The sequence below is a fragment of the Kwoniella mangroviensis genome, assembly GCF_000507465.2.
Source record: "Kwoniella mangroviensis CBS 8507 chromosome 1 map unlocalized Ctg01, whole genome shotgun sequence".
In the NCBI taxonomy this organism is placed as follows: Eukaryota; Fungi; Basidiomycota; class Tremellomycetes; order Tremellales; family Cryptococcaceae; genus Kwoniella; species Kwoniella mangrovensis.
Genome location: NW_027062533.1, coordinates 5708180 through 5734487, shown reverse-complemented (window position 1 = coordinate 5734487; position 26308 = coordinate 5708180). Strand labels below are relative to the sequence as shown.

Below are 26308 nucleotides of genomic sequence, written 5' to 3'. Positions count from 1 at the left end.
CGAACTCGTACAAAAGAGCGAATAATGTTTGAGCTGGACGGAAGAAGGATTGAATACTGAGGGTATGTAGAGTTTACTCATTCTACCTGAAGGGATTCTCAAGACTATCGTAATTGTCCCTAGTATCTCTCAACTCATCCCGAGAGTATGAGGTTGTCGTTGAGCTATGTATATCTCCTCCACCGATATCACCCAATAGATCAATATCATCCTCCCTGTATTTATTCCCCCAGGGATTAGGCATTGGTTTCTTCTCTCCAATCCTGTTCAGACTACCATTCCCTTGATTGTATGCTTGTTGAGCACCAAATTGAGAGGTCGATACGGTATATGGCGACGACCCAGATCCAGACGAGTATGAATAGGTGGAAGAAGAGGATGGTTGAGGGGAATGATACTCCGGTTCGAAAGGGTTACGATTGACGTTGCCTACTTTGCTACTATTGGATGGAGGGATGGGAGGAAGAGTTTTGGACGAGTAGGAAGGATGTTTCTTATGTTTTGATGAAGATGATAGAGATGATGTTTGATATGGGTTGTCGTAGTTTTGATTATAAGCTGATCTTGAAGGTCGAGAGTAAGACCTTTCATCCTATCAATAATATTGAAAACATCAGTATGCTGTATCGGTTGGTGTTATCATAGACAAACCCACCTCATCGTCATCATTCAATCTCCCATAACCTCCTGCACTCGATGTCAAACCCGCCATCTCAACTTCGTTGTTCTCGTTCCGGGCGGTATCTGGTAATTCCACGAGAACAGTTTTACCCTGACCTTCCCATTCGACCGTTAACACGTTCTGTAGTCGATTTGTCGCCTAGATACATCCGACTATCGTCAGTCTCTCATCACCTTTTGACTTTGACTTGGTGATATACTTACATCGGACGGTAAGAACGAGGTCAGTTTCTTCTTGAATCCCATCATCTCTATCGTTCTTCTACGTGTTTTTAGTGCTCTTCGAATCGAGTATTCAGCCTGGTTGGACACACAATATGTCCTTCTTCGCGATACGATGGCGAAGAGTGGTGAGAAGAGAAATAGGTACTTGATGGAGTACAGTTGATCTCGTAGTGAAAGGAATGTCGATTGAATGCACGTTGGGAAAGTTAGATTTGATTGATGCCTTACGAGTATTACCCATTCTAAAGCCAAGCGATCTTCCTCTCCGTTCCCTTAGCTTTGTCCTTTGTTCGCATCAACATGCAAGTTAACTACAGTGAGACGAAAAGTGGCGTACTCCGCTGAGACCTCCATCCCATCTCCATCTGCAGATAGAATCACCTCAACGGGAAATGGCAGCAAGAGCCGAGGTAGTGCATGGATCTGCATTTAGATGGGTGTACTAATTACATACTCGGTCAAGTGGAGGTGGGTCGCTCAATGACGTTGAGTGTATAAAACCCAACGTCGTATTGGATCAAGATTACGAGGGGTATCGTTGCTGAACTGTCTATCAACCATGTCTCTTCTAGCTACAAGTGCAACGCGGATAATAAAGTTGACAACGAGGCAATTCAGTACTAGTCCACCGTGAGGATCTGATCCCAACCAGTCATATGCCCAAGGAGCTACAGACAAGCTGACGTATCTCATGTTTCAGCAACAAAATGAAAGTCATCCCTATCCAAGCACGATCCGATAATTGGATGTACCTACTTATCGATTCGTCCAAGCAGGCTGCCGTGGTCGACCCATACGATGCCAACAAGATATCCAATGCGGCAAAAGAACATGGTGTGGAAGTGACGAGTCTGATCACAACTCATCATCATAATGATCATTCCGGTGGGAATTCGAAACTCGTAAGTGTACCTCCCGTGTAGCACAGGGGGCAAGGTGTGATGTAGGAGGATGATGCATGAAGTTGCTTTGTTGAGAGGGGCCTGTGGTGAGATGGGACCATATAATTTGATGAATATTGTGTGCTAATCATATGATTATAGCTCTCCCTTCATCCTGGCCTCAAAGCCTATGCCGGTTCAAACCAGAGTCCAGGAACGAATGTGATAGTGAAAGAGGGTGATACGTTCAAGCTAGGACAAGATATCGATGTCAAGTGAGTCAGGTTTTCCGTGACTAGAGGCGGTAATTCATCAGCTTACTTTGGTCACTGTTTCTAGATGCTATCATACACCATGTCATACTCAGGATTCGATCTGTTTCTATGTAGAGGATAAGAAGACTGGCGAGAAAGGTGTATTCACCGGGTAAGCTGATCTATCATCTCTCCCAAAGAATACATTAGTAGCTCACACTGGATGACACATATTAGTGATACCCTCTTCCTGGCAGGATGCGGGCGATTCTTTGAAGGTGAGTCATTCCTTAGCGAATCGGAAAATGGTTCGACTTGTAGCTAACAATCGTTCGTGGTGATTCAGGTACACCCGAGGAGATGCATGCTGCATTAACGAAATTATCCAAGTTACCTGATGATACTTTAGTATTTAATGGTCATGAGTATACCAAAGGAAGTGTTAAATTTGGATTAACAGTCGAACCTGATAACGAAGCTTTGAAAGGGTAAGCGAACATTCATAACCCCAACTTGAATTGTTGCCTATGCTGATATCTGTCAATCGGAATAGATTGTTGAAGAAGGCTGAAAACGATAATTGCACCACTGGTAAATCGACTATCGGAGATGAGAAGGGATGGAATGTATTTATGAGACTTGATAGACCCGAAGCACGGTGAGTCCTAGTGATATATTCTGTCCGAGTCACTCATTGCTGGCCTACTATGTACGTGCTGATGTGAACATATTCATGTGCGTATAGGAAAGCCACGGGTGAATCTGATCCGGTGAAGATAATGGGTAAATTGAGAGAGATGAAGAATGCCATGTGATATGGTAGGGGTGCAAGGTTGTAGCGATGAGGTCGATTGTAGATTGTAGCATGCATGATTGTGAAGTCAGACCTATTGTATATCTCCACCTCGAGCCTGCATTGGTGTCTTCCTCATCATCTCAGTACGGACGTTTGGTGTCATGACCATCTGATTGCAACACCATGGGTTATTTCCGTCGGAAAGTCAGCAATGACAAGTGGAACGATGATCTAAGACCAAGATGAAAGATAACCGAATGAATGAGCTCGTACCATCTTGATCATGATCTCTGCATTGTCACACTAACGTCAGCCTATACGGTCTCAATCCATTTTACATCTTCATAGTGTAGTCTCGCCCTTCGTATCTTCCCACTTACAAGGTGAAGACCAAGGTAGACAAGGAAACCATCTTGCGTCTTTTTATCTGACAACACAACACGCTCTTTTGACAACATAATGGACTTTGAATTCCCTTCGACCGACTTGAAAGGCTGGAGGTTGAAAGTAGGCGAAGATTCGCACGGTCAGCAGAAATGGGTATATCTACGTGATGAGAAACAGAGGGAGGAATGGCCTCAGGATGTGACCGAGAAATACTGGCTAGGGTTAGATACTGTGAGTTCTTCAGACGAATAATCAGATATTTGGAATTCTGTCAATGTTCGAAAGGACACATAGGGGAGCTATGACTACGAGGACTTATCATATACTGATCATGCTGATCATTCATCTGTTGATCTATATAGGGAACACCGGAATTACCTGAAGCAAAGACACCTTTAGAAGCCGCTCGTAATGGTTATAAATTTTACAGGAATCTGCAATCTCATGACGGACATTTCTCCACCGAGTATGGAGGTGAGTCCTTCACTGCTTTGATCGTATCCTCTTTTCATCTCCAGAGTGATCATCATCCTTGGAGAAGAAGGTATGGAGAACTAGCGCTGATGTCAAATATCATAACTTCAGGTCCACTCTTCCTCATACCTGGTCTAGTTATCGCTATGAACGTCTGTGGACAAAAGTTACTCCCAGAACAAGAAACGGAATTGAAGAGGTATATATTGAACAAAAGAAGAAAAGAAGGTGGATGGGGACTGTAAGTCTACTCTGAACGGGATGCTTTCTACATGGCTGATTTGTGGTTGCAGACATACCGCAGCTCCACCGACAGTCTTTGGCACAGTGATGAACTACGTTGCCTTACGTATACTGGGGATGGGTCCCGATGAAGGCCCGATGACGGAGATTAGGGCTTTGATACATGAGATGGGTGAGCCCCCTGTACATCCGTATACAGTTGAATAGAGCTAACCAGGGAATTGTGGACGTGAAAAGGAGGAGCAACGGGTATACCTACCTGGGGGAAAGTATGGTTGAGTGTTTTAGGTGTTTATGAGTGGGATGGTGTAGGCAGTATATCTCCTGAGTTATGGTGAGTGCCGAAAGTCTATCCGAATTGCAATCAATGGTAAAGAAGAAGATCTGTACTGAGTTTTTTTGGTATCGTAGGCTGCTGCCTGATTGGGTACCATTTGCTCCTTGGAGATGGGTAAGTCAGCTGTAATGTCGCCAATACTGAGAGCTTTGACTGACTTTGTCCGATCGTAATCAGTGGATACATGTCAGACAGACTTGTAAGTAGAGTCGCATATGCGCGAACAGGTCCAATGTCATCACTCTACTAATTGTATTCTGCTCGCAGTCACGCCCATGAGTTATCTCTATGGTTCTCGATTCGTTGGCACCTTCACCCCTCTTGTCTTCACTTTACGTCAAGTGAGTTGACACTTCTGACCTCTGTTTGTACTATTCGCATGAGCTGATACAGGGAACGAAGGAAATCTACACTCAGCCATATGAGAGCATCAAATGGTCTGCTCAACAAAGTAACATCAGTCCCTATGACGTATACTCCCCTCATCATCCTGTCCTCGATATCGCTCATGGGTTCTTGGCATACTATGAGGCTATGCAGAATCTGCCCGGGGTATCATCCTGTTTACCTCTACGGAAATCCGCTCTGAAGCGAGTATATGATTTGATCCGGTACGAAGACGAGAATACGGGATACCAAACTATTGGACCAGTATCCAAAGCATTTAACATGGTCTGTCGATATGCTAAAGAAGGACCCGATTCGAAAGCTTTCAAAGGTCATTTATCGAGAGTAGATGACTTTTTGTGGTTGAGTAAAGATGGATTGATGATGATGGGTACGAACGGTAGTCAACTTTGGGACTTATCTTTTATGGCTCAAGCACTCGTTGAAACTTCTTTAGCGGATGAACCGGAATTCAAGAAATCGACTTTGAAAATGTTAGATTGGCTTGATAAAGCTCAGCTGAGACAGAATCCCAAATGGTATCATGAGAATTATAGACATCAAACAAAGGGTGCTTGGGCTTTTAGTACACCTGAACAGAGCTATGTTGTGAGTAAATGTGGTTTTCTCGAATTTGACTACTTGAAAAATCTTAATCCCAACAAAGGTTGTCTTGCATTTCATATTATTTACAAGTTGTGTTGGGATTTGGGAGCCCCTAATGATGCTAATCGATCTCTCCTTTCTTAGGTGAGCGACTGTGTCTCTGAAGGCCTCAAAGCTGTCATTGCCATCCAATCACTTCCCTATGCCCCTAAGACCCTTGATCTGGGACGAATGCGAGATGCGATAGACACGATATTATCGATGCAGAACCCCTCTGGAGGGTTTGCGAGCTATGAACTTCAAAGAGGAAGTACCAAGATGGAGTGGCTCAATGCTGCTGAGGTGTTCGGTGAGTCAGCGAATGTTTTGGTCATCACTATGAAGGATCAAGGCTTATCTGATGATACGTGAATGTAGGGAATATTATGGTGGACTACGAGTACCCTGAGTAGGTCCAATCTTCATTTCACTAAGGATAAGCAATGATGCTCAGAACTTTGAGTTGACTGTCACGAGAACAGGTGTACAACCTCGGCTCTCTCTGCTTTGAAACATTTCAGTAAACTTGATCCAACTTATCGTCAACAGGATATACAGTAAGTACTGGTTTCGAAACCAGGAGGTGATCCGAGTTAATCGTCTGAGCCATACTGAAGTCGTTGGACTGAAATAGGATCACTGTTGACAAAGCCATAACATACATACATGATGTTCAGAGACCCGATGGATCGTGGTATGGTTCATGGTGAGTACGAAACGAGGAAATCCAGGTTATCCTTCTACTATGATCATGTAGAGCTAATGATACGATGTAACACAGGGGAATATGCTTTACCTACGCTACGATGTTCGCCCTCGAATCACTTGCCATCGCAGGCGAGACGTGCGCAAACTCCGAGAGAGTAAGAAGAGCGTGTAAATTCTTGGTTGATAGACAGATGGAGGATGGTGGATGGGGTGAGACGTATATGGTGGGTATCACTTAATACTGTATTCTTGACTCCACCACCATTCTGTATATAAGGATTTGGCTAATTCGTCGCTTGATTCTAGTCTTGCGTAACTATGGAATACGCTCAACATGAACAGTCTCAAGTGGTGCAAACCGCTTGGGCAGTCTTAGCTCTCATCTACGGTCAATACGGGGATAAATCCGTCATTGAAAGGGCTTGCAAATTGATCATGAAGAGGCAGAAACCGGATGGTAGATGGGAGCAGGAAGATACGGAGGGTATATTCAATAAGAATTGTGCCATTGATTATCCTGGTAAGTGTATGCTGTACTTCTGCCACCTGCTCTGCAGCAGCGGTCCTTGGTCCGTTCTCTTTCTCCCCTTGTCGGTTGGAACTGTTCTCAAAACGCATGAATGCAGGGCTGACATACCACCCACCAAACACAGCTTTCAAGTTTATCTTCTGTATCTGGGCGTTGGGAAGGGCAGACAAATACCTGAAAAGCCAGAGTCAATGAACGGTCACAAGACTCGATTGGTTCCAGAATTGGTGTCCAGTCGTCATACTATTGGATGCATATATGTAGAGCTCTTAGCAATCAACTCACAACCGTACGAATCCTCACCTGGGATCAGCTGGTTTTGATAGACAGACGCGAACTTTAGATCCGATACGTATTGCGGACACGTGGTTGCCGCGATGTCTCATGGTAAGCCGAACTGCTCCGATGATTAGGAAAGTTTGTAATGGCCCATTAGACTCGTGTCACGCTCGTGCTTTTGACCCTTGTTCCCAGGGTCGTTTTGTAATGGGAATGGAATGTCAATAAGTGAAAATAATACCGGATATTTTTTCAAACCCAACCTCGAAAAAAAAGGAAAAGCGAAAAAAAGGATGTTGCTCGTATATGGACATACGAATACTACATTGTATACCAATACTTTACATATATCCTCACATTCTTCTCATCCTTCACACTTGACCTACTATATAAAAGCCGTACTTATTCAAGAAAGACTCCTCTCTTCCAAACCTCTTTCGCTTCACCAATAGTCACTACCACAACAAAAAGGAGAGAAAAAACGAGTTCTTAAACGGCATTCCAACCAACCTAAAAACACAACCTCAACTTCCGCTAAAAACAGGTTTCTGCATCAAATCCACATTGGTTCTTGTGGTCTTGTTCCTAGGTATAGTAGCATCAGTCACAACTACCAACAACGATCCTTGCTTCTGGTGCGAATCCTTCAAAACATAAAACGGTGCATTCGAAGTCAGCTGATTCTAAGAGGAAAGGAAGTCAAGTCTATCCAGTCTACTCCTTAAGGTAGATTTCATTGAAGAATATAATCCAAAATGGCTATTGAACCTGCTACCTCATCAGCTGCTCAAGCTCAAGCCGACGCCCAAACACCTGTCCAACAACTCAAAGCTGAACAAGCTGCTGTTGCTCAAGAGAATGGACCGGTTAGTGGTCAAGATGAACAACTTGTAACTGGTGAAATGGACGGATTGGAGAGTCAGATGAGTAGCGCAACCATTGGTGAATTGCATGTAGCTTGTGCTGAAGGGAAACTGGACGATGTCAGAGCTGTCTTGTCAAGAGGTCTTGAAAGTCTGGAAAGTCTTGGTAAGTACTTATATGTGCCCTTTTTGAGCGAGAATACTGATTCCGCGTTATGGACAGATGTCAACACCGGATGCACTCCTATTGTACTTGCCATTCGAGGAAACCACCATGAAGTTGTCAGAGAATTATTGTCAGCAGGAGCTATTGTACCACCTCCTGGACTTACGAACGACCCCTTGATGCTTTCTATTCTCTATCCTCAACCAATGTACGGTATTCCACCTCAATTCATGGGTATGCCCCCTCATGAGTTCTACCAACAACCTGGATTCTACCCTGCGGATGCCCAACAACAGCAACAACGAGGAATGTTCATCCCTCCACCTGCTGGACCTACTGGACAAAGAAAAGACGGTGTGACCGCCTCGCCTAACGGTGGTAACCCCAACAACCTCCCACCAGCTGAAGTTTCCAAAACTATCCCTTGTCGAAATTTCCCTAATTGTAAATACGGAAATTCGTGTGTCTTCTTCCATCCTAGACATCAACCTTTCTTCCCTGCTGGTCCAGGCCCTATTGGTCCCAATGGCCAATTCATCCCTCAAGGATACGAAAACGGTTATCCAGCTCCCTACCCACCTGTTCCAGGACCTTATTTCATTTCAAACAACCAAGCATTTGTACCAAACGAAGTCGATCAACAACAACAACAACAACCTGCATCTGATATACCCCAACAACAACAAGAATCACAACTCTCTGATACCCAGCATGATCAAACCCAACAACAACAACAACATGTACCATCAGCAATCGCACCAGTTTTCGTTCCCGGTTTCCAACCTCCTATTCCACCCTCTGTAGATATGATGTCACCTCCCCCTCCTCCCGCCGGTCAATTCGGTATGTCACCCCTCTCGCCCTCAATGCTGGGTACCTCTCTTCCCTCCATCCCTCCTGCCGAAGCATTCTTCGCCGCTGCTTCGCCCCCTCCGGCAGGCTTCATGCCTCCTCTTCCCCCTGTAGCTGTCAACGGTCCTGCCGCTGCTGCGGCCCACGCTCGAAGACAGAGTTTCAACCAACAACAGTTCGGTATGCCAGGCAAACCGTTCGGTCACGGTAAGAAACCCAGTTTCTCAGGCGGAGCACCCAAATGGATGGGTAGACCACCCGCTCCCAACGGTCCCGGTTCGGCCAAATTGGGAAGTTGGAAGGACGGTAACCCCCCACCATGCGCTTTCTACAACCAAGGGAACTGTAGGAATGGCGAGTTCTGTAAATTCCCTCATCTTGATGCTGAGGGTAATGACTGTGAGTATCGACACTCCTCATTTATTATGTTATGACATACCTTGGTATATTTTTATTCGAAATTTTCACTTTTTTGACGACAGCAATGATATTCTCCGAGACAAGGTTCACAAAATCTCGTAAATATTTGCTAATGTATTTCGTTTCACCATCAATAGGCCGACATCCCGATGTAGTTCGAGGAATCTTACCTCCTGCACCATCTTTCTCTGGTCGACCTCGAGGTATGAGAATGATGGGTGGACCAGGATTCCACAATGGTCCTGTCGATCTTTCGTTCAGACAACAACAGCACCAACAGCAGATTCAGTTCTTGCAACATCAGCGAATGGCTGCTGCTCAAGCTCAACAAGGTCTCAATGCCTCTGCTCCCACCTCCACCTCCGCTGCTCAAGCTACTGAAGACAAATCCGAAGCTACCTCCGCTGCCGCTGAGAAATCCGAAACTGCAGATGTACCCTCAGTAACTGTCGACGGGGAAACCGCCGCTTCCGAAGAACCCGCCAAGACTCTCCCTGCTAAACCTGTTATGCCCAACATCATCCGATCAGCTTCTCAGCCTGGTGTACAAAGAGTGCACGCAAACGGCAACGCTTCTCGCTCTCACTCGCCAGCCCCATCCAACGTCTCTTTCCATGGTAATGGACATCCCAGACGGGCCGGTTCGAGAGTCCCACCTCAAGTGAACGGTCATGGTAATTTCGTTAACGGTCGAAATGACAAGAAAGGACCTACTACTCCTTCTCAACGAGTTCCTCAAGCTCATGAGTTCCCTGCTCTCGGTTTAGGATCAGGTACACCCACTTCTGAGAAGAAAGAACCTTCATGGGGAGGTAAGACAGCTGCTCAGGTTCTGTCTGCTCCTGCTCCACCAAAGCCTGAATCCCCAGTGCAGGTCAAGGTGACTGAACATAATGGAGATGGAAACGCGAGTGATAGTGAGAAGAGTGAAAAAGCCGGAGTGAGTTTAGCATCTCGATCATCTGCCTATCTTGGTTTGATGGATGATCGAACGACAAAACACTGATACCAATGGTTGCTTATGACAGAGCGTGACCATGGACTCGGACTCTGAATCAGACGCAGTGATCATCTCTACCAAACCCTCTACAGCTGCTCAGTCAGGAACTGCTTCTCCCGCTCCACCCGCTGCTGCTCCCGAAATCAAGAAGACTCCCATCAGCTTTGCATCTGCCGTAGGAACTGCGAGCATGCCTACTGCTCTTGAGACTGCTCCTGTGGCTCTTAAAGCATAGTTTGGCTGGTGGCTCGACGTCGTTCATCCGGACTCGAACCGATTGATCAGTTGATCGAGCTTAATCTTCGGTATCTGATCTTTCTATCATTTATTCTCATATCTTGATTCTTGGCCTTTCTCTATTTGTGTATATTGTTACCATTACCATCATTATCATTACCATTGACATCTACGACCAGAAAACCAGATAACATCTACATGCCCTCCTCGAGGGAGAGATCATTCATTCGATGAGACCTTGGATGCTCTCCCCAGTCCGTACCGCGCCAATATCTGCGAAGAATCCCTAGTCGTTATTCTCTTGTGATTATATATCAATCATCTCCTTATCATCTTGTTGGTCAACCACTCTACAAGATCCTTCTTCTTTTTCTTTCGCATCGAGGAGAGGTGTATATAGCTTTTGCCTGACCTATCTTTCTTTTCAATTTTTCAATTTCATACTGACACATTTATTCATATCGTTTCTTTGTGGTGATTTTTGGGGTTTACCGATTGGGTATGTATACTTTTTTTTCTTTACCCAGCATATAAGTTACTGTCATTGAGATGGAGAGGAGGAGAGGAGGATTGTCTCATCAATGGTTCATTGATACGTTTTTCTGGATCGTACTAAGATCATATTTAGCTTCTTTTACTTTCTATACCTTTTTTTTACCATATTCAACATGAGGGATGTATGGTAATTTTGTCATTATGCCTTTATCATGCTTATGCTTCTCGTCGCCGCTTCGCTATACATGTGTGTTCCCTTGTCCAAGCGATCAAGCTATATCGAAATGTTTGTCCCTCCAAGAGATGATCAACATCTGTCCATTGTCAGTCTGATGATCTGAAGCTGTGAAAAGAGTCGTCATCGCTTAACCAAGCCAATTGTCTGTACCTCAACGAAGTGATTGGGACCGAAGAACTGCTTTAAACTTCTTTTCTGTAGAGAAAGTTACGTTGTTCATTCACATGTACGACACAGCTCTAAGGGTTTACCTCAAATCATGCAGTAATAAGGAGATCCTCAGCTCATCTCCGATGCCGGCGGAGATCATTGCGGAGTATTCGAGTAGAAAGTAAACCCGCGATACGAAGTATCCTGATGTTCTGGAACTACTAACTGTAAGAAAGGAGAGACCGACACACAGCTGATCCCTTTCAAACATTACATTTGCTGGGATACACTCGTACCATGCCCCGTGGGAAATCCACTTCTGCGAGTGGACAGTGTAGATGCTCCTCTCATGTTCTGCTGCTGTTATCTATCTTGTTGTTGATTTGCACCCGGCAGGGTTTGCAAAGTCCAGTCAAGGGGAAGAGTAAGATCGATTGATTGAAGCTCAGTTCAGTAAGGAACGAGGGCTGGACTGTAAAGTTGGTGGGATGTTGAAATGCTTATCTGTCGTCAAATACCACTCTACTCATTCATGACGGGTGATAAGTCTATCCCATACTGTTTGAAAATTCATCTACATCTTCAATTGCTTTTGCTAATCTTGGGTGATACAGAACCTGTAAACCCAGATCATAGTATAACAGGAGATTCTGAGGTGATCGTGAATCTATGATTCATACTTGTAGCAGCCGACAATTCCGAAAAGGACGAGAAGAAACGTTTCATCATCATCAGATAATTGTTTGATGCCATCAAAAGTAGGATAACAACAATCAATCAACATCGATCAAAGACCTTTCCCTTTCCCCACTCTGGACCAAAGACGATCATAATCACGTTATCAATACGAATACGCATCATTATCGGTATATGCGGTAAAATCGAAGCACAGAAGGTATAAAAAAAAGCTCAGTCAACTTTTAACATCGAGGTTTTGACGTTTTTCCCATTCCTGTTTCTGCTCCTCAAGAGAAAGAAAACGAACCACGACTTACTCAATCGAGTATCTACCATACTCTACGCCCCTTTCCAATTTAACGATTTTGCCGAAAACAACTAGTAGAAAGAAAAACACGACATTGGGGAAGAAGACTGTCAAACTTCTTTGATCGAACTTTTGATCGCTTCTGGTATCTCACCTGGACGTCATCTCAATCGACTTGAGATCGGGAGAACAAGGAAAGAAGGAAAAGACGACGTTGCTCTTACTTGGAGTGATAAGATCAAGACAGATATATAAACTCCAACAGTTCTGCGTTATCTCTTCTCTCTTTCCCTCTTATTCTTCATCCAACAATCTACTTCAACCAATATCACAAATAAATCATCATCTTCAGTTGAACAGAACTATCCGTCCTTGTCAAAGTGTCTAGCTCCAACTCTAATTCCACCGCATCTCCACAACCACAACGTCCTACACCTCAACCTCAACCCAAATCTCCTACACCCCCACCCAGACCATCCAACCCTGCTCCTGACTCGAAACCCAGCCCGAACACTGGTCCACCAGCAAACAAACAAAGAACCGAATAATCTCAGGTAACATAAGACCAGTCATCATTTCGTCCCAAAACACCAATACGAAAAATCAACCTCAACCCAACACTAAAACGGGTTCTACTCCTCAATCCCAATTCCGACCTCAAACTCATCCCAACCCCAATCCACCGGTGATCATCCCAGCTTGGTCTGTTCATCCACTTGCTCCACCACCAGGTTTCCCTACCCTTCCCAACTGAGCTTGACGTAAAGGTACTCAGACAAAGTGTCGAACAACCCTTTCAGACAACAGCAGCCACAACAACAGCAACCACCACCTTTACCACCTAGGAAATCTTCCAATCCCCAACCTCAACCACCGCCTTTACCTCCTAGACCAAACCCTCAAGCTCAGCCACAAAGTCCACCTCCCTTGCCACCTCGCAAGTAGATCGATACGCTTGACCTCTGATTCTTCAATACGTCTTTGACTACTCCAGATAATCATCCTGCCCCTCCCCCTCCACCTTATCCCTGTCCATCTCCACCATCTACACCACCTATCGAATACGCAGTGACATCCTTCTCAACCTGGGGTCCAAAGCCATTACAACCCATTCAACTTAATACTCCACCTCAACCTAGACCTATCAACTAAACAACCTTGACAGACAAGATGTGTTTGACTGAACCCCTCACCTCGGGCCACCGACACGGTTCTGCCGTCGAAGGGATTGGTGCTGCGCCAGTCAACATGCAAGGTAATGGGACTTATGCGGATGATCATAAATGCGAATGTACGAAATGTAAATGTCAGACTAAGACTAAGAACAAAATTTGTTCTTTGGTAAGTTCTATCTGTGACTTTTTGGCGGTCCAGTATAAGTACCGTCGGTAGCCTAAAAGCTGATATTGTAAGTTACGATCATTCAGTGCTCCAAGGAAAGTCATGCTTGATAGTTGAATCATCATTCTACCGAACGACAATTCGAATGAAGTCGCGATTCTATTCATTTGGCCTGACTGGTCCGGTATTGTTCATGACATTGATCGGCAAGAATAAAGTAACGAATATAACGATCTGTGATGATGTTTGTTGTTCGCTGAAGAGTCGTACCTACCGTTGTTGAACAACCAAGAGAAGGGAGACAGAAAGACTGGAGGTTATGTGTTCTCGTTGATCGTGAATACAATATATCACGGATAAATGGTTGAAAAAGGAGAAAGAAATGTGGTTGTGGTAATGTAAAACATGCATAATATTGTACATACAATTCTATCGATTGCAAAAAGCGACCATCCAATGATGAGATCCGAAGAGGTAATGACTGATACGACATGAAATGCTTTAGACAAGCTAGAAGGCAATTATCATCGAGAAGGTATGATGGTCTTCGGCGTTAGCCCATCGAGCACATTTACCCAACAGGTTGGGCATTAGCACCTGTAGGAGTCCATTTCTTCTTCTGGAATTTACCTCCTGCCGCACCACCACCATTCTGATGTCTCCGATTATTATTGTTGAAATCTCTTCGAGGTGGTCTGGAGGAGTTGAAAGATGGTGAAGCGGAGACTGTACCTGCTTGTCGCGATGCCCAGCCCGATAGGGGTGCGTTGGGGTCAGAGGGATCTGAACGAGGCTTTTTGGCAGGAGGAGCGGATCCGTCGGTGGGCTATCAAGGTAAGTTAGCATGACATATTCCGCAGGGGTGGTTTGAAGAGATACGGGTCTTATAACGCTGACGGGGAAGATATATCTGCAAGATCAAATGGTAATGTCTAACTCAACTCACCTTGGTCTTTGATTTGACCCTTCTACCTCCCCTAGTCTTAGTCTTACCATCCTTCTTCTCTTCTCCTCCATCACCTTGCTCCTCTCCCTCGACTCCTTCTCCAGCTTCTTCCTGCTCCTTCTCAGCTTTCCTCTCCCTTTGGGCCCCCACTCGATTATTCCTCTCTTCAATCTTCCTCTTCCTACTCTCGCTCTGTCCGCCTCCACCAGCAGTCAACTCCACGTTGATCGTCCTGCCCTTCAAATTCGAGTGATGCAACTTCAAAGCTAATTGCATAGCAGCCGATGTGGGTAGTTCCAAGAATGCTATTCCACGAGATTTCGGTTTAGGATTTTGAGGAGTGGGTTTCGTAGTGAGTAATCTGACTGAGGGGGTCGATCCGAGGGTGGGAGCGAAGTGTTCTTGGATCTCTTCTTTGGTGGTTTTGAAACTGAGATTACCTGAGTGGTGAAACAATTGATTTCATTAGCATTGTCCACGAAGCAGAGACGAAGGTTGATGTTGAGTCGCGGTCTTGGTGGGGTGATCAGGTCAAAGGGAATGTGCAATCAATCGGAATGACTGATTGAAGTACTCACCAACAAAAAGGATGAACCTCTGCTTCACATCTTTCTTAGTCCTCTTCTTTTCACCATCCTCCTCTTCATCATCCCAGGCGGTTTTCTTCTTTTTTCCCTTATCTACTTTCTTGGGCTCTTCCTCTTCGTCTTCCACTGCCACTCCTTCATCAACTTTATCCTTCGCTTTCTCCTTCTCACTAGGTTGTGATACTACCACAGCATCCTCGGCCGCATCTTCATCATCATCCATCAGATCTTGTTCCGGTACATCCGGCTGATCGACGTCTTTCGCTCCCGCACCTGACTTCTTGGCTTTCTGCTTGTTTCTGAATGCAGCTAGCTTCTGCTGTTTCTTCGTCAATGTCGTTGACATCTTTCTTCGACGGCTGGAGTAGTTCCGGATTTGATATAGGACTGAGCAGAGTGCAGATATGATTGCAATGGTCGAATATGAACGATGGCAGTGGCCAAGCTGATTTTCAACTTTTTACATCAAAATAACAAAGTTCCATTTCGGAGATTAGTCACGACTCCGTGAATTCAGGTAAGTTATGGTGAACCCTCGTTTCATGTCAACTTAACAAATCAATGATTGTATCGTATCGTCTCTTTGAGATCCTGACGCTCATAGGGGCAGACCAATTCAGCGAAATCCTGCAAGGTCAATGCAGCGGAAGTACCATGTCTCACGCTTGGGTCGCCATATCGAGGAATTTCGACATTGGGCGATTCCAGATTAATCAGTCAAGATGCCCCACCGCAGGTGACTGATCCACTTCTTGTGCATCTTCATATTGATCACTCTTCTATTAGACAATGACCCATTTCTCTTATATTATACTGATCAATCGGGGATAGATGACATCGCCATGCTCAACCATCAGTCAGCAAGAGCCGGAACCGTCATGTCGCATATGATCTGTGTGACCCGAAGGAAGCCTACCTCTTTCACGATGTTTTTATTGAGAGTGAAAATGGGACAGAACTGATGGTTGTCTAGAGAAGGAGGCTGGGTCCTGAACGTGTACGAGTAGCACCACACGGCACACGGCACACGGCACACGGCACACGGACCTCGCACCTCACACCTCGAATCCTCTGCGGCCCAGGCGTTGAGAGATTCCTGAACATGGATGGACGCGGCACAACGCTGATACACCAATAACAACATCCAAGGTATCATTGTTATCTGACTGTTCCATCCATTGCTCGTCTCTCATCGATCATTACACTGTACATTGAATTCTCTACCCAATCTATATCGAGAAAAATGCCATCGAGTGACGCACTTCGTGAGTTGCCCAAATCCTCTTTCCTTGTTTTACGATAAGCTGATAAGCAGTCTGATTGTGACGCAGAACCACACCTCCAACCCGCCGAAAGGGCGATCGTCAAATCTTATGGCGGCTGGACCAATTTCTGCATTAGTCACGGCCTGAAACCATGGGAGATGGATCAGAACGATGAAGCACTTGCTATCGTCAGTGCACTAGCCAAGATGGATGAGGAGAATGAGAAGAAAGGTAAAGGCAAGAAATAGTGTACTGTATCATGTGTACGTTGAGCGAACGTGAGTGCATCACCTCATTCAGTATTGTACGTTGTGGAAAGGGGTACTAAGCACATGTTTTTGGGCAACATGCACAGTATTCGGAGTTCAGTGGACTTGATTTCATACTGGACGTTTCTCCACATGTCCAAAGTATGAGACTAACACTATATGCATCAATGTCAATATGTATTTCTTGCTTCAAAAACAATCTCAAATAATGACCGAATCAAAATTATGCCAATATAGGATTAGATGCCTCTGTTCTGCTACTGAGTTTTGGCCTGGCGTCAATCTTTATCTACAACTCGAATCTTAGGGCGCTATTCCCCCTTCCCCCTCTTCTCCCATCACCCTTCCCCTCTTTCTCTCATCCCCCTTTTTCCCACGTCCTTCCCCTGTAACTTCTTACTTTCATTTCTTCTCCCGTATCTCTCTCCCAAACATGTTTTATCTTTGACCAAAACCGAACGACTTTGTTAACTCATGCAGTCACAAGCTGCAGCGTATGAACCAAATTTTGAATCATATTTTTCATTGGCATCACATTAAATAAGATATCGATTTGTATTTTATTCAGCCTCGAAAATCAAAAACTTCTTCCAAAACCAAACAGAAAGCAAAAGGGGAAGAGACAAATCGAAACGAAAACGGAAGAGATGCTTATTGAAGATAAATTGATGATATCATGCTAAACTAAATTGAACAATTGGGATTCAAAAAACACAAAGTACCGGAAGAGAAAACAACTAAAATCGAATAGAAACAGATCTATTCAATTTTTTATTGTCTCGCAGCGGCAGCAGCAGCCATCTTGTTAAGAGCTGAACCAGCCTTGAACCATTCCCATTGACCTTCGTTGATGGATGAGGTGGTCAAGAATGAATCTTTGGAACCGTTCTTGTGGGTGATCTCAACTTTGATATCTTGTCCAGGCTTGAACTCGTTCAATCCAACGATCGACAATTTATCGGATCCAGAGATCTTTTCGTAATCGGCAGGGTTCTTGAACCATAATGGGAGCATACCTTGTTTCTTCAAGTTGGTCTCGTGGATACGAGCGAATGATCGACAGATGACAGCTCGTCCACCCAAGAATCGAGGTTCCAAAGCGGCGTGTTCTCTAGATGATCCTTCACCGTAGTTCTCATCTCCTACAACAACCCAAGGAATGTCTCGGTCTCGGTAGTAAGCTCCGACAGTTGGGACAGCTCCGTATTCACCGGTCTCCTGGTTCAAAACCTCGTTGGCCTTTCCGTTATCGGCGTTGATGGCTCCGATCAAACAGTTCTGAGAGATGTTCTCCAAATGCCCTCGGTATTTCAACCAAGGTCCACCGGCAGAGATGTGATCGGTGGTACATTTTCCTTTGGCCTTGATGAGAACGGGAGCGTCGACAATATCCTTTCCGTCCCAAGCCTTGAAAGGTTTGAGGAGTTGGAGTCGGTCGGAAGTGGGGGAAACAGCGACGTTAACGGAAGCACCATCCTCAGGAGGAGCTTGAAAAGTGTTTTCTCCGGGGTCGTAACCTTTAGCAGGGAGTTCGTGACCAGCTGGGTCAGAGAACTTGAATTCTTTACCGTCAGCACCCTTGAGAGAGTCGGTCAAGGGGTTGAAGGAGAGGGAACCGGCGAAAGTCATGGCAGTGACGAGATCAGGGGAAGCGACGAAAGCGTGAGTGGCAGGGTTGGCATCATTTCGGCCAGTGAAGTTTCGGTTGTAAGAAGAGATGATAGAGTTGACTTCACCCTTCTTAACATCTTGTCGATCCCATTGACCGATACAAGGACCACAAGCGTTGGCAAGGACAACACCACCGACGTTTTCGAAAGTGTCAACGAAACCATCTCGAGCAATGGTAGCTCGGACTTGTTCGGAACCAGGAGTGATGGTGAAGATGGATTTGGCCTTGAGACCGTGGTCGGCAGCTTCCTTAGCGATGTGGGCTGATCGAGACATGTCTTCGTATGAAGAGTTGGTACATGAACCGATAAGACCGACCTTGAGCTCCTCTGGCCAGTTGTTCTTCTTGACTTCCTCGGCAAATTTGGAGATGGGAGTGGCAAGATCAGGGGTGAAGGGACCGTTGATATGGGGTTCAAGTTCGGAAAGGTTGATCTCGATTCTTCGGTCGTACTCGGATCCTTCATCGGGTTGCAAGTTGTGGTTGAACTCTTGAGCGTAAGCGGCTTGTTGAGATCGGCCAGTAGCTTGGAGGTAAGAAGCCATTCGCTTGTTGTAAGGGAAGAGGGAGGTGGTGGCACCGATTTCAGCACCCATGTTACAGATGGTGGCCATACCGGTACAAGAGAGAGATTCAACACCAGGACCGTGGTATTCGATGATGGCACCGGTACCACCCTTGACGGTGAGGATACCAGCTACTTTGAGGATGATATCTTTAGGAGTGGTCCATCCGCTCATCTTACCGTCAAGGTAGACACCGATAACCTTAGGAGCTTTAAGTTCCCAAGGGATACCAGCCATGACATCGACAGCATCGGCACCACCAACACCACAAGCGACCATACCGAGACCACCAGCGTTAGGAGTGTGAGAGTCGGTACCGATCATCATGAGACCTGGGAGAGCGTAGTTTTCGAGGATGATTTGGTGGCTGTAAAAATGATGCAATCAGACACGATTTAATAAATCGGAAAGGGGAGTACTCACATAATACCGGAACCAGGCTTCCAGAAACCGATACCGTATTTGGCACAAGCAGTAGCCAAGAAGTCGTAAACTTCCTTGTTGATGTCGATAGCTCGGGCCAAATCTTTGGGACCACCAACTTGAGCTTGAATCAAGTGATCACAGTGTACAGAGGTTGGTACGGCTGTTTGAGGGAGACCGGCAGACATGAATTGGAGAATAGCCATCTAAGGGCGAAAAGAAGAGCACAGACAGGTCAGTCAATGTGATCCAACAAATGACGTAGCACGGGAGAAATTGCCGGAAGAGGATGACTCACTTGAGCGGTAGCATCTTGACAAGCAACTCGCTATAATCATGGGAAATTGGGAGGAGACAATCAGCGACTGATCCAGCGGGATATACGGGGAAATACAACTCACGTCAGGTCTAAGCTTAAGGTAAGATACACCTCGCTCGATATCTTGTTCGTGGGGGTTATCCAAGTGACCGTAGACGATCTTTTCGGCGAGGGTAAGGGGTCGGTTGAGTCTGTTTCATCGATATCAGTCAGTATATATCATGTGGGAATAAGTGGAGACGGAGGCCGGTAAGGGAGTGGAGCCGGTGAGATTGACGAATGAGAATTGGTATTTCTGTCATCTTGTCCAAATCTTGCCACCGCCCATCTCCTCTTCTCTTCGCTTCGCCTCGTCGCCTCTGCCCATTATATGGTGTCTCACAAGGATAGGTATACATGCAATACGCAGAAAAGAATGAACGAGGGAAATGCTCACCGTTGTCTGACAACTTGTAAATTGCTCTCGATTCTAGCGTAGTTTACGAACTTGCCCTTCTCGAGGTTGGACATGGGTACTTGCTTGTCACCGATAGAAGATTGAAGAGTAGCCATGGATCTAGTCAACATTGATGATCTAGATGATGACGAGAGGGACTGAGCCCCCTTGACCAAGAATCTTGATGAGGACATTTTGGTGGGCGTATGTCAAAAGGTTTAAAAGGTTATAAGAGGAATTGGATGAAGAGTATATGAACAATGATCGACCACCTCTAGGTCAGATGAATTGCTATACGTGAGGAATAACTCTTTTGAATGGTTAGTCGGATTGGATGAAAGAGAAAGAGAGAAAGAGAAGGACACGTTAACAAAGAGAGAGTTTATACGGTGATATTGTCCACTCCAAGGAGGAGCAACCAAAACTGCAGTGAACTGGATGTAACACTGCAAAACAGCAGTAATCCTTGAATTCTCATAGGCCAATTCATTCACACGTCATATAACCGCAATAATCCGACCAAAGCCGGGATCAAATGATTAACACGTCATGGTGCGTTATCACGCGACCTTCGGTTTTACAAGGTCGTGTATAGCCGATGTTTTGTTCACTTGTTCTCTTGGCTGGAGGCAGATGCGATGTCGCACAGCTCATGATGGTCTGCTGATGAGATGTGATGAGATGGGACGATGACAAGACCCGAATTTCGGACTAGACACTCATCATATGATGGCTGCCATTCAAAGATACACACTTGCATATTTTATTTACTTCTGATGAAACAGTGAAACGAAAACGATTGAAATCAAGAATGGAAAATTATCGACAACACTCTACGCCAATATCCCCTGGCCAATTCTCACTGGACTTGTATTGATCTCGAATATATGAACAGAAGAATTATTCGCTACCCATCTTCCAAGGTTCACCAGCGAATTGAGCAGTAGGGACACCAAGTTCGAGGAGCTTAGCGAAAGCCTTGGAGAAGCTGAGCGAGGCGGGGGTCAATCAGTATGACCGGTTTAAATGAGATAATGGTACGCGAAAGTCACAACTCACTCCTTGAAGAAAGCATCTTCGTCCTTAGCATAGATGTCCACGAATTTCTTGAATGACTTGTCCTTTACGAGGGCCATGTCGGTGCTGAGTGGAGAGAGACGCGTGAGTCAGTCTTATAGTGGATGAGATAGGTTGGAAGGTTTTGATGACTCACGGAAGCATCATAAGTGATTTGGTCTTCTTGTCTTCATATTGAGCTGGACCTTTCCTACAAATCAGAAAGTCAATGATATTAACATTGTTTCTAATTATGCTATAGAGCGAAAACTAACCATTTTCTCCATTGCCAAGGTTCATCTTCGAGTAAAGTGAAGTATTGGTTTGAGAAAGTGACAGGTGAGAAAGTCCATGGACCTTCGAAACCGGATCGGTCTAAATCAGACATCAAGAATCAGTTTCGGGTTGGAGGGGAAAAAAACAGTAAGAGTATGTACTTACCGGTATGACATCTACCCATGGCATGTGCACCCGAAAGAGCGACAATTTCCTGGTCGTTGAAGCTATTATCGGGAATTGGGTAAGCAAGAAATTGGTGAGTGACTTCTTCAGATTTGTAGCTAGAACCAAAAACGTCTGTTGAGACAGGAAAAGGGATGATGTAACGGTTGGGATATCGAGGGAGGATCGGTCATCCATCTACTCACCCCATTCTGTAAAAGATGAATCTCAAATGATCTTGAGCCTGAGCAGCATCAGGTAATCGACCATCGGGGGTTACATTATGTTCAAAACCATCGATTCTACCAGGTCTCCAAGGGATGGTCGGACCACCTGATTCTTGGACGGCAGCTACTCCTCCGAGAGTCCATAAATCACCATAGGATATCCATGGGAATTCATCTTTGATCTTTTGCATGTGATCTCTTGCAACGCCCTATACACGATACACGGATAACCATCCTGAGGTCAGCACACCATGCCTCATCTGTGAAAACAGCGAAAGACCACGAAGGAGAAATGGAATGAAGCAAAAAACCTCTAAGAACGTACCAATCCGTTGTTGGCTCCGTGTTCAGCTTCAGGTTTGAATCTCATAGTGGCATAGTTGGATCCACCCGAATTATCTTCCTTGTTGTATGTTCCCGATGAATGCCATGCTAATCTGATAAGAACAGGAGCGAGAGATCCGTCTATAGTATACGATAAGGATTAGCTATCAACAATTTACCAGTACGGTAACATTGTAATGAAAGTATGGTATGATACTCAAAGAGAGATCATCGATTGATCGAGAACGGAAATATTGAAAAACAGACACAGATAACAATAACCCACCATCATAACCCTCTTTATCCAAAGTCTCCGCAATCCTATCATAAACCTTTTGATAATCCTTTTGACTATGTCTCAAACCCAATTTACCCTCGGCGGCAGCAGCAGCTCCTCTAGCTGACGATTCAAGTTCTTTGGCAGTTTCTCTAGGTGTACCGTCAGTCCCGTAGAACAGGTAGGCTGCACCTGCCGCGGCGAGACCCACACCTGCAAGGAGGTAAGGTACAGAGGATGATCGTGGAGGTGGAGGAGGGGACTATATATAACAATACCCATTAGTCTGGTCAGCATATGCATCGTATCATATCATACGGATGGATATGTGAAACGAAAATACACTTACAACCTCTGGACCACCGGACGCGAATCTCCTTCTCACCACTGGACTTCTAAGTTGGACGGATTGGCCTGCCCTTCTGGCGCAGGCTGTTCTGAGGAGGGGTGTTCGGAATGACATGTCGATTTAGGCTACGGGCTGAAATAATTGTAAAGATGATCAAGTTAGATATTGGTATAGACAACCAAGAGGAGAGACGATGGAGTAGGAAATGGGCTTAATCTGATTGGGTATAGAGTGGGAATCATGTAATCATGTAATCAAGTGATCGTGTCACCTGATCAACGATTACTTGAGTTACACCGCTCCCTCATGGTACACCGTCATTACGGAAACCCCTTCCCCCTCCCCATTCCCACTCCTAGTAGTTTAGGCTAAACTCACTTTGTGACTCTGCTCTATGATATTCCGTAAATGCAGACTGAAGGCTCACAGGATCAGCTTGCTCTTGTATATATACAGAGTCAGACTTGTACTATGCTCAGGATGTAGGATTGACTCGACTCGATGCTGACTTGGTAGTATGAGTAAGCAATCTTGCAATCGTGCACAGTTACTCTGCTATCAATCGCCGTGGTCGAGTAGATGAGTAGATGACATATATATGGCTTGGCGGGGCCATCCAATCAGATCACTCGCTTAAATAATCCCATCCCATATCACACAACCCATACAACCCGGTTAAACGAGAACCCGACTCGTCCACACCATGCATAAAGCATAATTCATCCAAACGAGTAGAAATAACCTGGCAGTGTTCTTTTACCTGTATCTCTATTACATCAATTCCTCGTGGGAGAAGGTTGAAAGCTATCCACAAAGCTCTATCAGCTGTTAGACCTCATGTCAATACAACCCAACTCACTCGATACCTAGCAAATGAGGGGTCTCTCTATACTTCTTCAACAATCTTTCAATCGCATCCAACCCTCTGTCCAACTCCGACAACTTTGGTCCAAAACTAAGTCTTACAAAATGATGACAAGGTGAATGAATCAAGTTACGTCGATGAGAAGGATGAATATCGAAAAATATTCCAGGAACACAAATGGTTTTTTCCTTTTTCACCCAAACGCAACCAACAATCACACCAAGTCGGATCAGCTTATGATCTCGATGAATTATTACTATACTTACTTTTCACAGCTCTTCAAAGAATGTCAGACCGTTGTTGAGAGGACTATTCAGTCCTTTAAGATCTAACCATATGTAGAACGTCGCTACGGGCGGTATGGAAACTTTTAATCCCATCTTTTCTAATCTATCGAGTACATGGTCTCGTTTGATCCGGAAAGCTATCTGGAGTGATATCTATAGAACAGTCATCAAGGAGGCAGGAAACCTGAGCTGAATACGAGGTACAATGGTACTCTAGGATCAACGGATTATTAGACTCACCTTATCTTGTTGAACTCTCTCGTAGTCTAATAAAGGTATAGCGGCTTTCTGCAATCTGTCACAAGGAACAGTTTAGCCAGTGAATCCTGAGTTACTTGATTCACAGCAGACATGTTCACTTTGGGTAAATCGTCACAAACACTCACACATGCGATGCACCTCCATCTAAGAAACTGCCAGATTGTGAGATAGCACTGATTACATTCTTGGGAGCTACTACCCAGCATACTCTCCAACCTGGTAATCTGTATTTTGCACTTACTCGTCAGTCCATCGCATCATTCATATTAACGAGATGACACTTTTGCAATGTAAATATACTTGCCGGAATCCTTTGGTCAACCCATTAAGCAGAATCACCGGATCCTGCTCAATCAATTACCCATCCTATCAGTGCATATATCTTTCTTCCCTTTCCCACAGTCTACTCCCTATGACATGTATGATACATACCTCATTAACATCTTCGACATATCTCGCACCGCTCAAGCTAGTCCCCAGCTCCTTGGGATCATCAGGGTACTGATACCTGAAAAACGAGTAGTTCAAGTTCAATACCAATACGAATCGAACAGTATACTACTGTCATTGGTTTTTGATGAGATAGATGCAATACGCACCAACTATAAAATTCATCCAATATGACCGTCGTCTTCTCCCTAGCTAGATGTACGAGGTCACGCAGTTCGTCTCCAGATATACATTGTCCAGTGGGATTACGAGCTGTCCCGAGCAGATGTAAGTATTCGAGGTGTCAAAGGTAGATGGGTGGACTCACGATTTGAAGCTATCACTACACTAAGGTTCAAATTCTCTATCTCTGCTTTCAACTAAATGCCAGAACCGACTGATCAACTCTACAGTATAATACGTGAACGTATAGGTGAGGGTATGCTCACTTGTTCCAAGTTCAGCTTGTATTTGTCCTGCCGTTCGAAAGTCATCCGTCAGTCAAGCAACCCTTCTCCCATTCTCGAGTCTGCTCAGCGGTATGGCTCACTCTGGCATCTAAAGCGGTGGGTATAGGTATAAGTCTTTTGAATACCGACAAAACTTCCAAATATGTTGTATCTGTCCATCAAACCATTAGAAAGATATCCCCTTACATCCCGGAGGAAAGCTGGAATGGGAAGGAAATCAAACTCACATTCAGGTATCTGATAGGCTATTCCGACAAGAATCATCATTTATATGACCTGCCATCGAATCCATGCAATGTTCGTGCATGAGGATGATAACTCACCACAGTATACATCCCCCTATTCGAATTTTCACAATTGTAAGCATCAGTGCTAGCTCCTCAAATATCTCGGGGATGAATATATCACTCACGATGACAGCTGCCAACCTTGCCATACCCGCTCTTCCTCCAGGAGTGATGCAAACATTCTCATAAGTATATTTCGATTCTTGGTCTTGTCTATATTCCTCATTGTATAATTCCTGTGAGTGCCAATCAGCACCTCCAGGTATCATTGTAGGATCGTCTATACTCACAGCAACAGCTTCTCTCAATTCTTTGATCCCCGTCGTAGGTCCATATTCATTCACTTCATCTCCCCATTGACTCAGATCTATCGTTTTGAGGTCGAGGTGGTCCGTCAGGTAACGGACCGACCTATAACATACAACAACAATTTCACATTAGTTGATACAGATACGACATCGATATGTGTTATAGCGCAGACCCGAACCCACCTCTGGTCCGCCTTGACCTAGATTAGCCCATTGATCATCATCGTAAGAATATCCTTTGGCCATAGCTCGGTCGGTACAGTACGTTACGCCTGTTCCTCCGGGATGTAAGATACCGGGTCTAGATCATCCGTACCCCCAGATTAGCTTTCTTCTTCAGGTAGATGGGTTGGCTGATTACATATTTTTGCATCTGGGTGAACTCACATCGTAGGTCCAGATTCGTTGACGTCTTGCTACATAAACCAACGCAACCCTGTGGTTAGCTACAAACCTTGCATCTATGATTTGAAGGGGCAGCGAGCGTAGAAAGGTGGGTCACTCGATCCTACTCACCCTATCATCGATATATTTCCTCAAAAACTGATGAGCCTCAGAATCCGTCTCATGTTTGATGTCTTTGACGACCTTTGATCCAAAATCGAACAACGATGTCATATTGTTATTCCTCCTGCAATTGGATTGATCTTATGACCAAAATTTCTGATCTC

General features: G+C 45.0%; 9 protein-coding genes across 9 annotated transcripts; 4 read left to right on the top strand and 5 right to left on the bottom strand.

Moving 5' to 3' along the window:
* Positions 1-82: 82 nt before the first annotated feature.
* Positions 83-930, bottom strand: I203_102144 (uncharacterized protein; the record flags this gene model as incomplete). Its single annotated transcript, XM_019146649.2, has 3 exons — positions 83-592; positions 656-820; positions 886-930. The coding sequence occupies 3 exons, from the start codon at positions 928-930 to the stop codon at positions 83-85; spliced, it is 720 nt and encodes a 239-aa protein (XP_019004182.2).
* A 683-nt stretch (positions 931-1613) lies between these two features.
* I203_102143 (hydroxyacylglutathione hydrolase) lies at positions 1614-2856 on the top strand (the record flags this gene model as incomplete). Its single annotated transcript, XM_019146648.1, has 7 exons — positions 1614-1808; positions 1950-2062; positions 2127-2213; positions 2279-2319; positions 2388-2529; positions 2595-2699; positions 2787-2856. The coding sequence occupies 7 exons, from the start codon at positions 1614-1616 to the stop codon at positions 2854-2856; spliced, it is 753 nt and encodes a 250-aa protein (XP_019004181.1).
* Positions 2857-3296: 440 nt separating this feature from the next.
* Positions 3297-6742, top strand: I203_102142 (uncharacterized protein; the record flags this gene model as incomplete). Its single annotated transcript, XM_019146647.1, has 16 exons — positions 3297-3455; positions 3587-3698; positions 3810-3939; positions 3992-4113; positions 4179-4275; positions 4353-4392; positions 4456-4477; positions 4546-4619; positions 4681-5274; positions 5416-5620; positions 5689-5719; positions 5793-5867; positions 5945-6016; positions 6092-6242; positions 6325-6538; positions 6672-6742. 16 exons carry the CDS (start codon positions 3297-3299, stop codon positions 6740-6742), a joined length of 2169 nt encoding a protein of 722 aa, XP_019004180.1.
* An 839-nt stretch (positions 6743-7581) lies between these two features.
* On the top strand, positions 7582-10362 carry I203_102141 (uncharacterized protein; the record flags this gene model as incomplete). The annotated part of the gene is made up of 4 exons (XM_019146646.1): positions 7582-7855; positions 7913-9106; positions 9265-10067; positions 10156-10362. The coding sequence occupies 4 exons, from the start codon at positions 7582-7584 to the stop codon at positions 10360-10362; spliced, it is 2478 nt and encodes an 825-aa protein (XP_019004179.1).
* A 3782-nt stretch (positions 10363-14144) lies between these two features.
* Positions 14145-15452, bottom strand: I203_102140 (uncharacterized protein; the record flags this gene model as incomplete). Its single annotated transcript, XM_019146644.1, has 3 exons — positions 14145-14399; positions 14520-14959; positions 15098-15452. 3 exons carry the CDS (start codon positions 15450-15452, stop codon positions 14145-14147), a joined length of 1050 nt encoding a protein of 349 aa, XP_019004177.1.
* Positions 15453-16349: 897 nt separating this feature from the next.
* On the top strand, positions 16350-16619 carry I203_102139 (uncharacterized protein; the record flags this gene model as incomplete). Its single annotated transcript, XM_019146643.1, has 2 exons — positions 16350-16371; positions 16438-16619. 2 exons carry the CDS (start codon positions 16350-16352, stop codon positions 16617-16619), a joined length of 204 nt encoding a protein of 67 aa, XP_019004176.1.
* A 792-nt stretch (positions 16620-17411) lies between these two features.
* I203_102138 (aconitate hydratase, mitochondrial) lies at positions 17412-20250 on the bottom strand (the record flags this gene model as incomplete). The annotated part of the gene is made up of 5 exons (XM_019146642.1): positions 17412-19245; positions 19302-19507; positions 19600-19629; positions 19703-19811; positions 20057-20250. 5 exons carry the CDS (start codon positions 20248-20250, stop codon positions 17412-17414), a joined length of 2373 nt encoding a protein of 790 aa, XP_019004175.1.
* Positions 20251-20956: 706 nt separating this feature from the next.
* Positions 20957-22844, bottom strand: I203_102137 (cytochrome c peroxidase, mitochondrial; the record flags this gene model as incomplete). Its single annotated transcript, XM_019146641.1, has 9 exons — positions 20957-21044; positions 21116-21199; positions 21270-21323; positions 21388-21487; positions 21554-21615; positions 21760-21989; positions 22106-22245; positions 22391-22643; positions 22731-22844. 9 exons carry the CDS (start codon positions 22842-22844, stop codon positions 20957-20959), a joined length of 1125 nt encoding a protein of 374 aa, XP_019004174.1.
* Positions 22845-23506: 662 nt separating this feature from the next.
* I203_102136 (uncharacterized protein) lies at positions 23507-26255 on the bottom strand (the record flags this gene model as incomplete). Its single annotated transcript, XM_065517032.1, has 21 exons — positions 23507-23534; positions 23590-23672; positions 23729-23783; positions 23862-23870; positions 23929-24035; positions 24123-24177; positions 24269-24367; positions 24448-24488; positions 24576-24651; positions 24743-24845; positions 24901-24952; positions 25022-25048; positions 25123-25193; positions 25270-25287; positions 25366-25381; positions 25455-25565; positions 25620-25740; positions 25821-25837; positions 25908-25938; positions 26025-26053; positions 26154-26255. 21 exons carry the CDS (start codon positions 26253-26255, stop codon positions 23507-23509), a joined length of 1251 nt encoding a protein of 416 aa, XP_065373850.1.
* Positions 26256-26308: the final 53 nt, after the last annotated feature.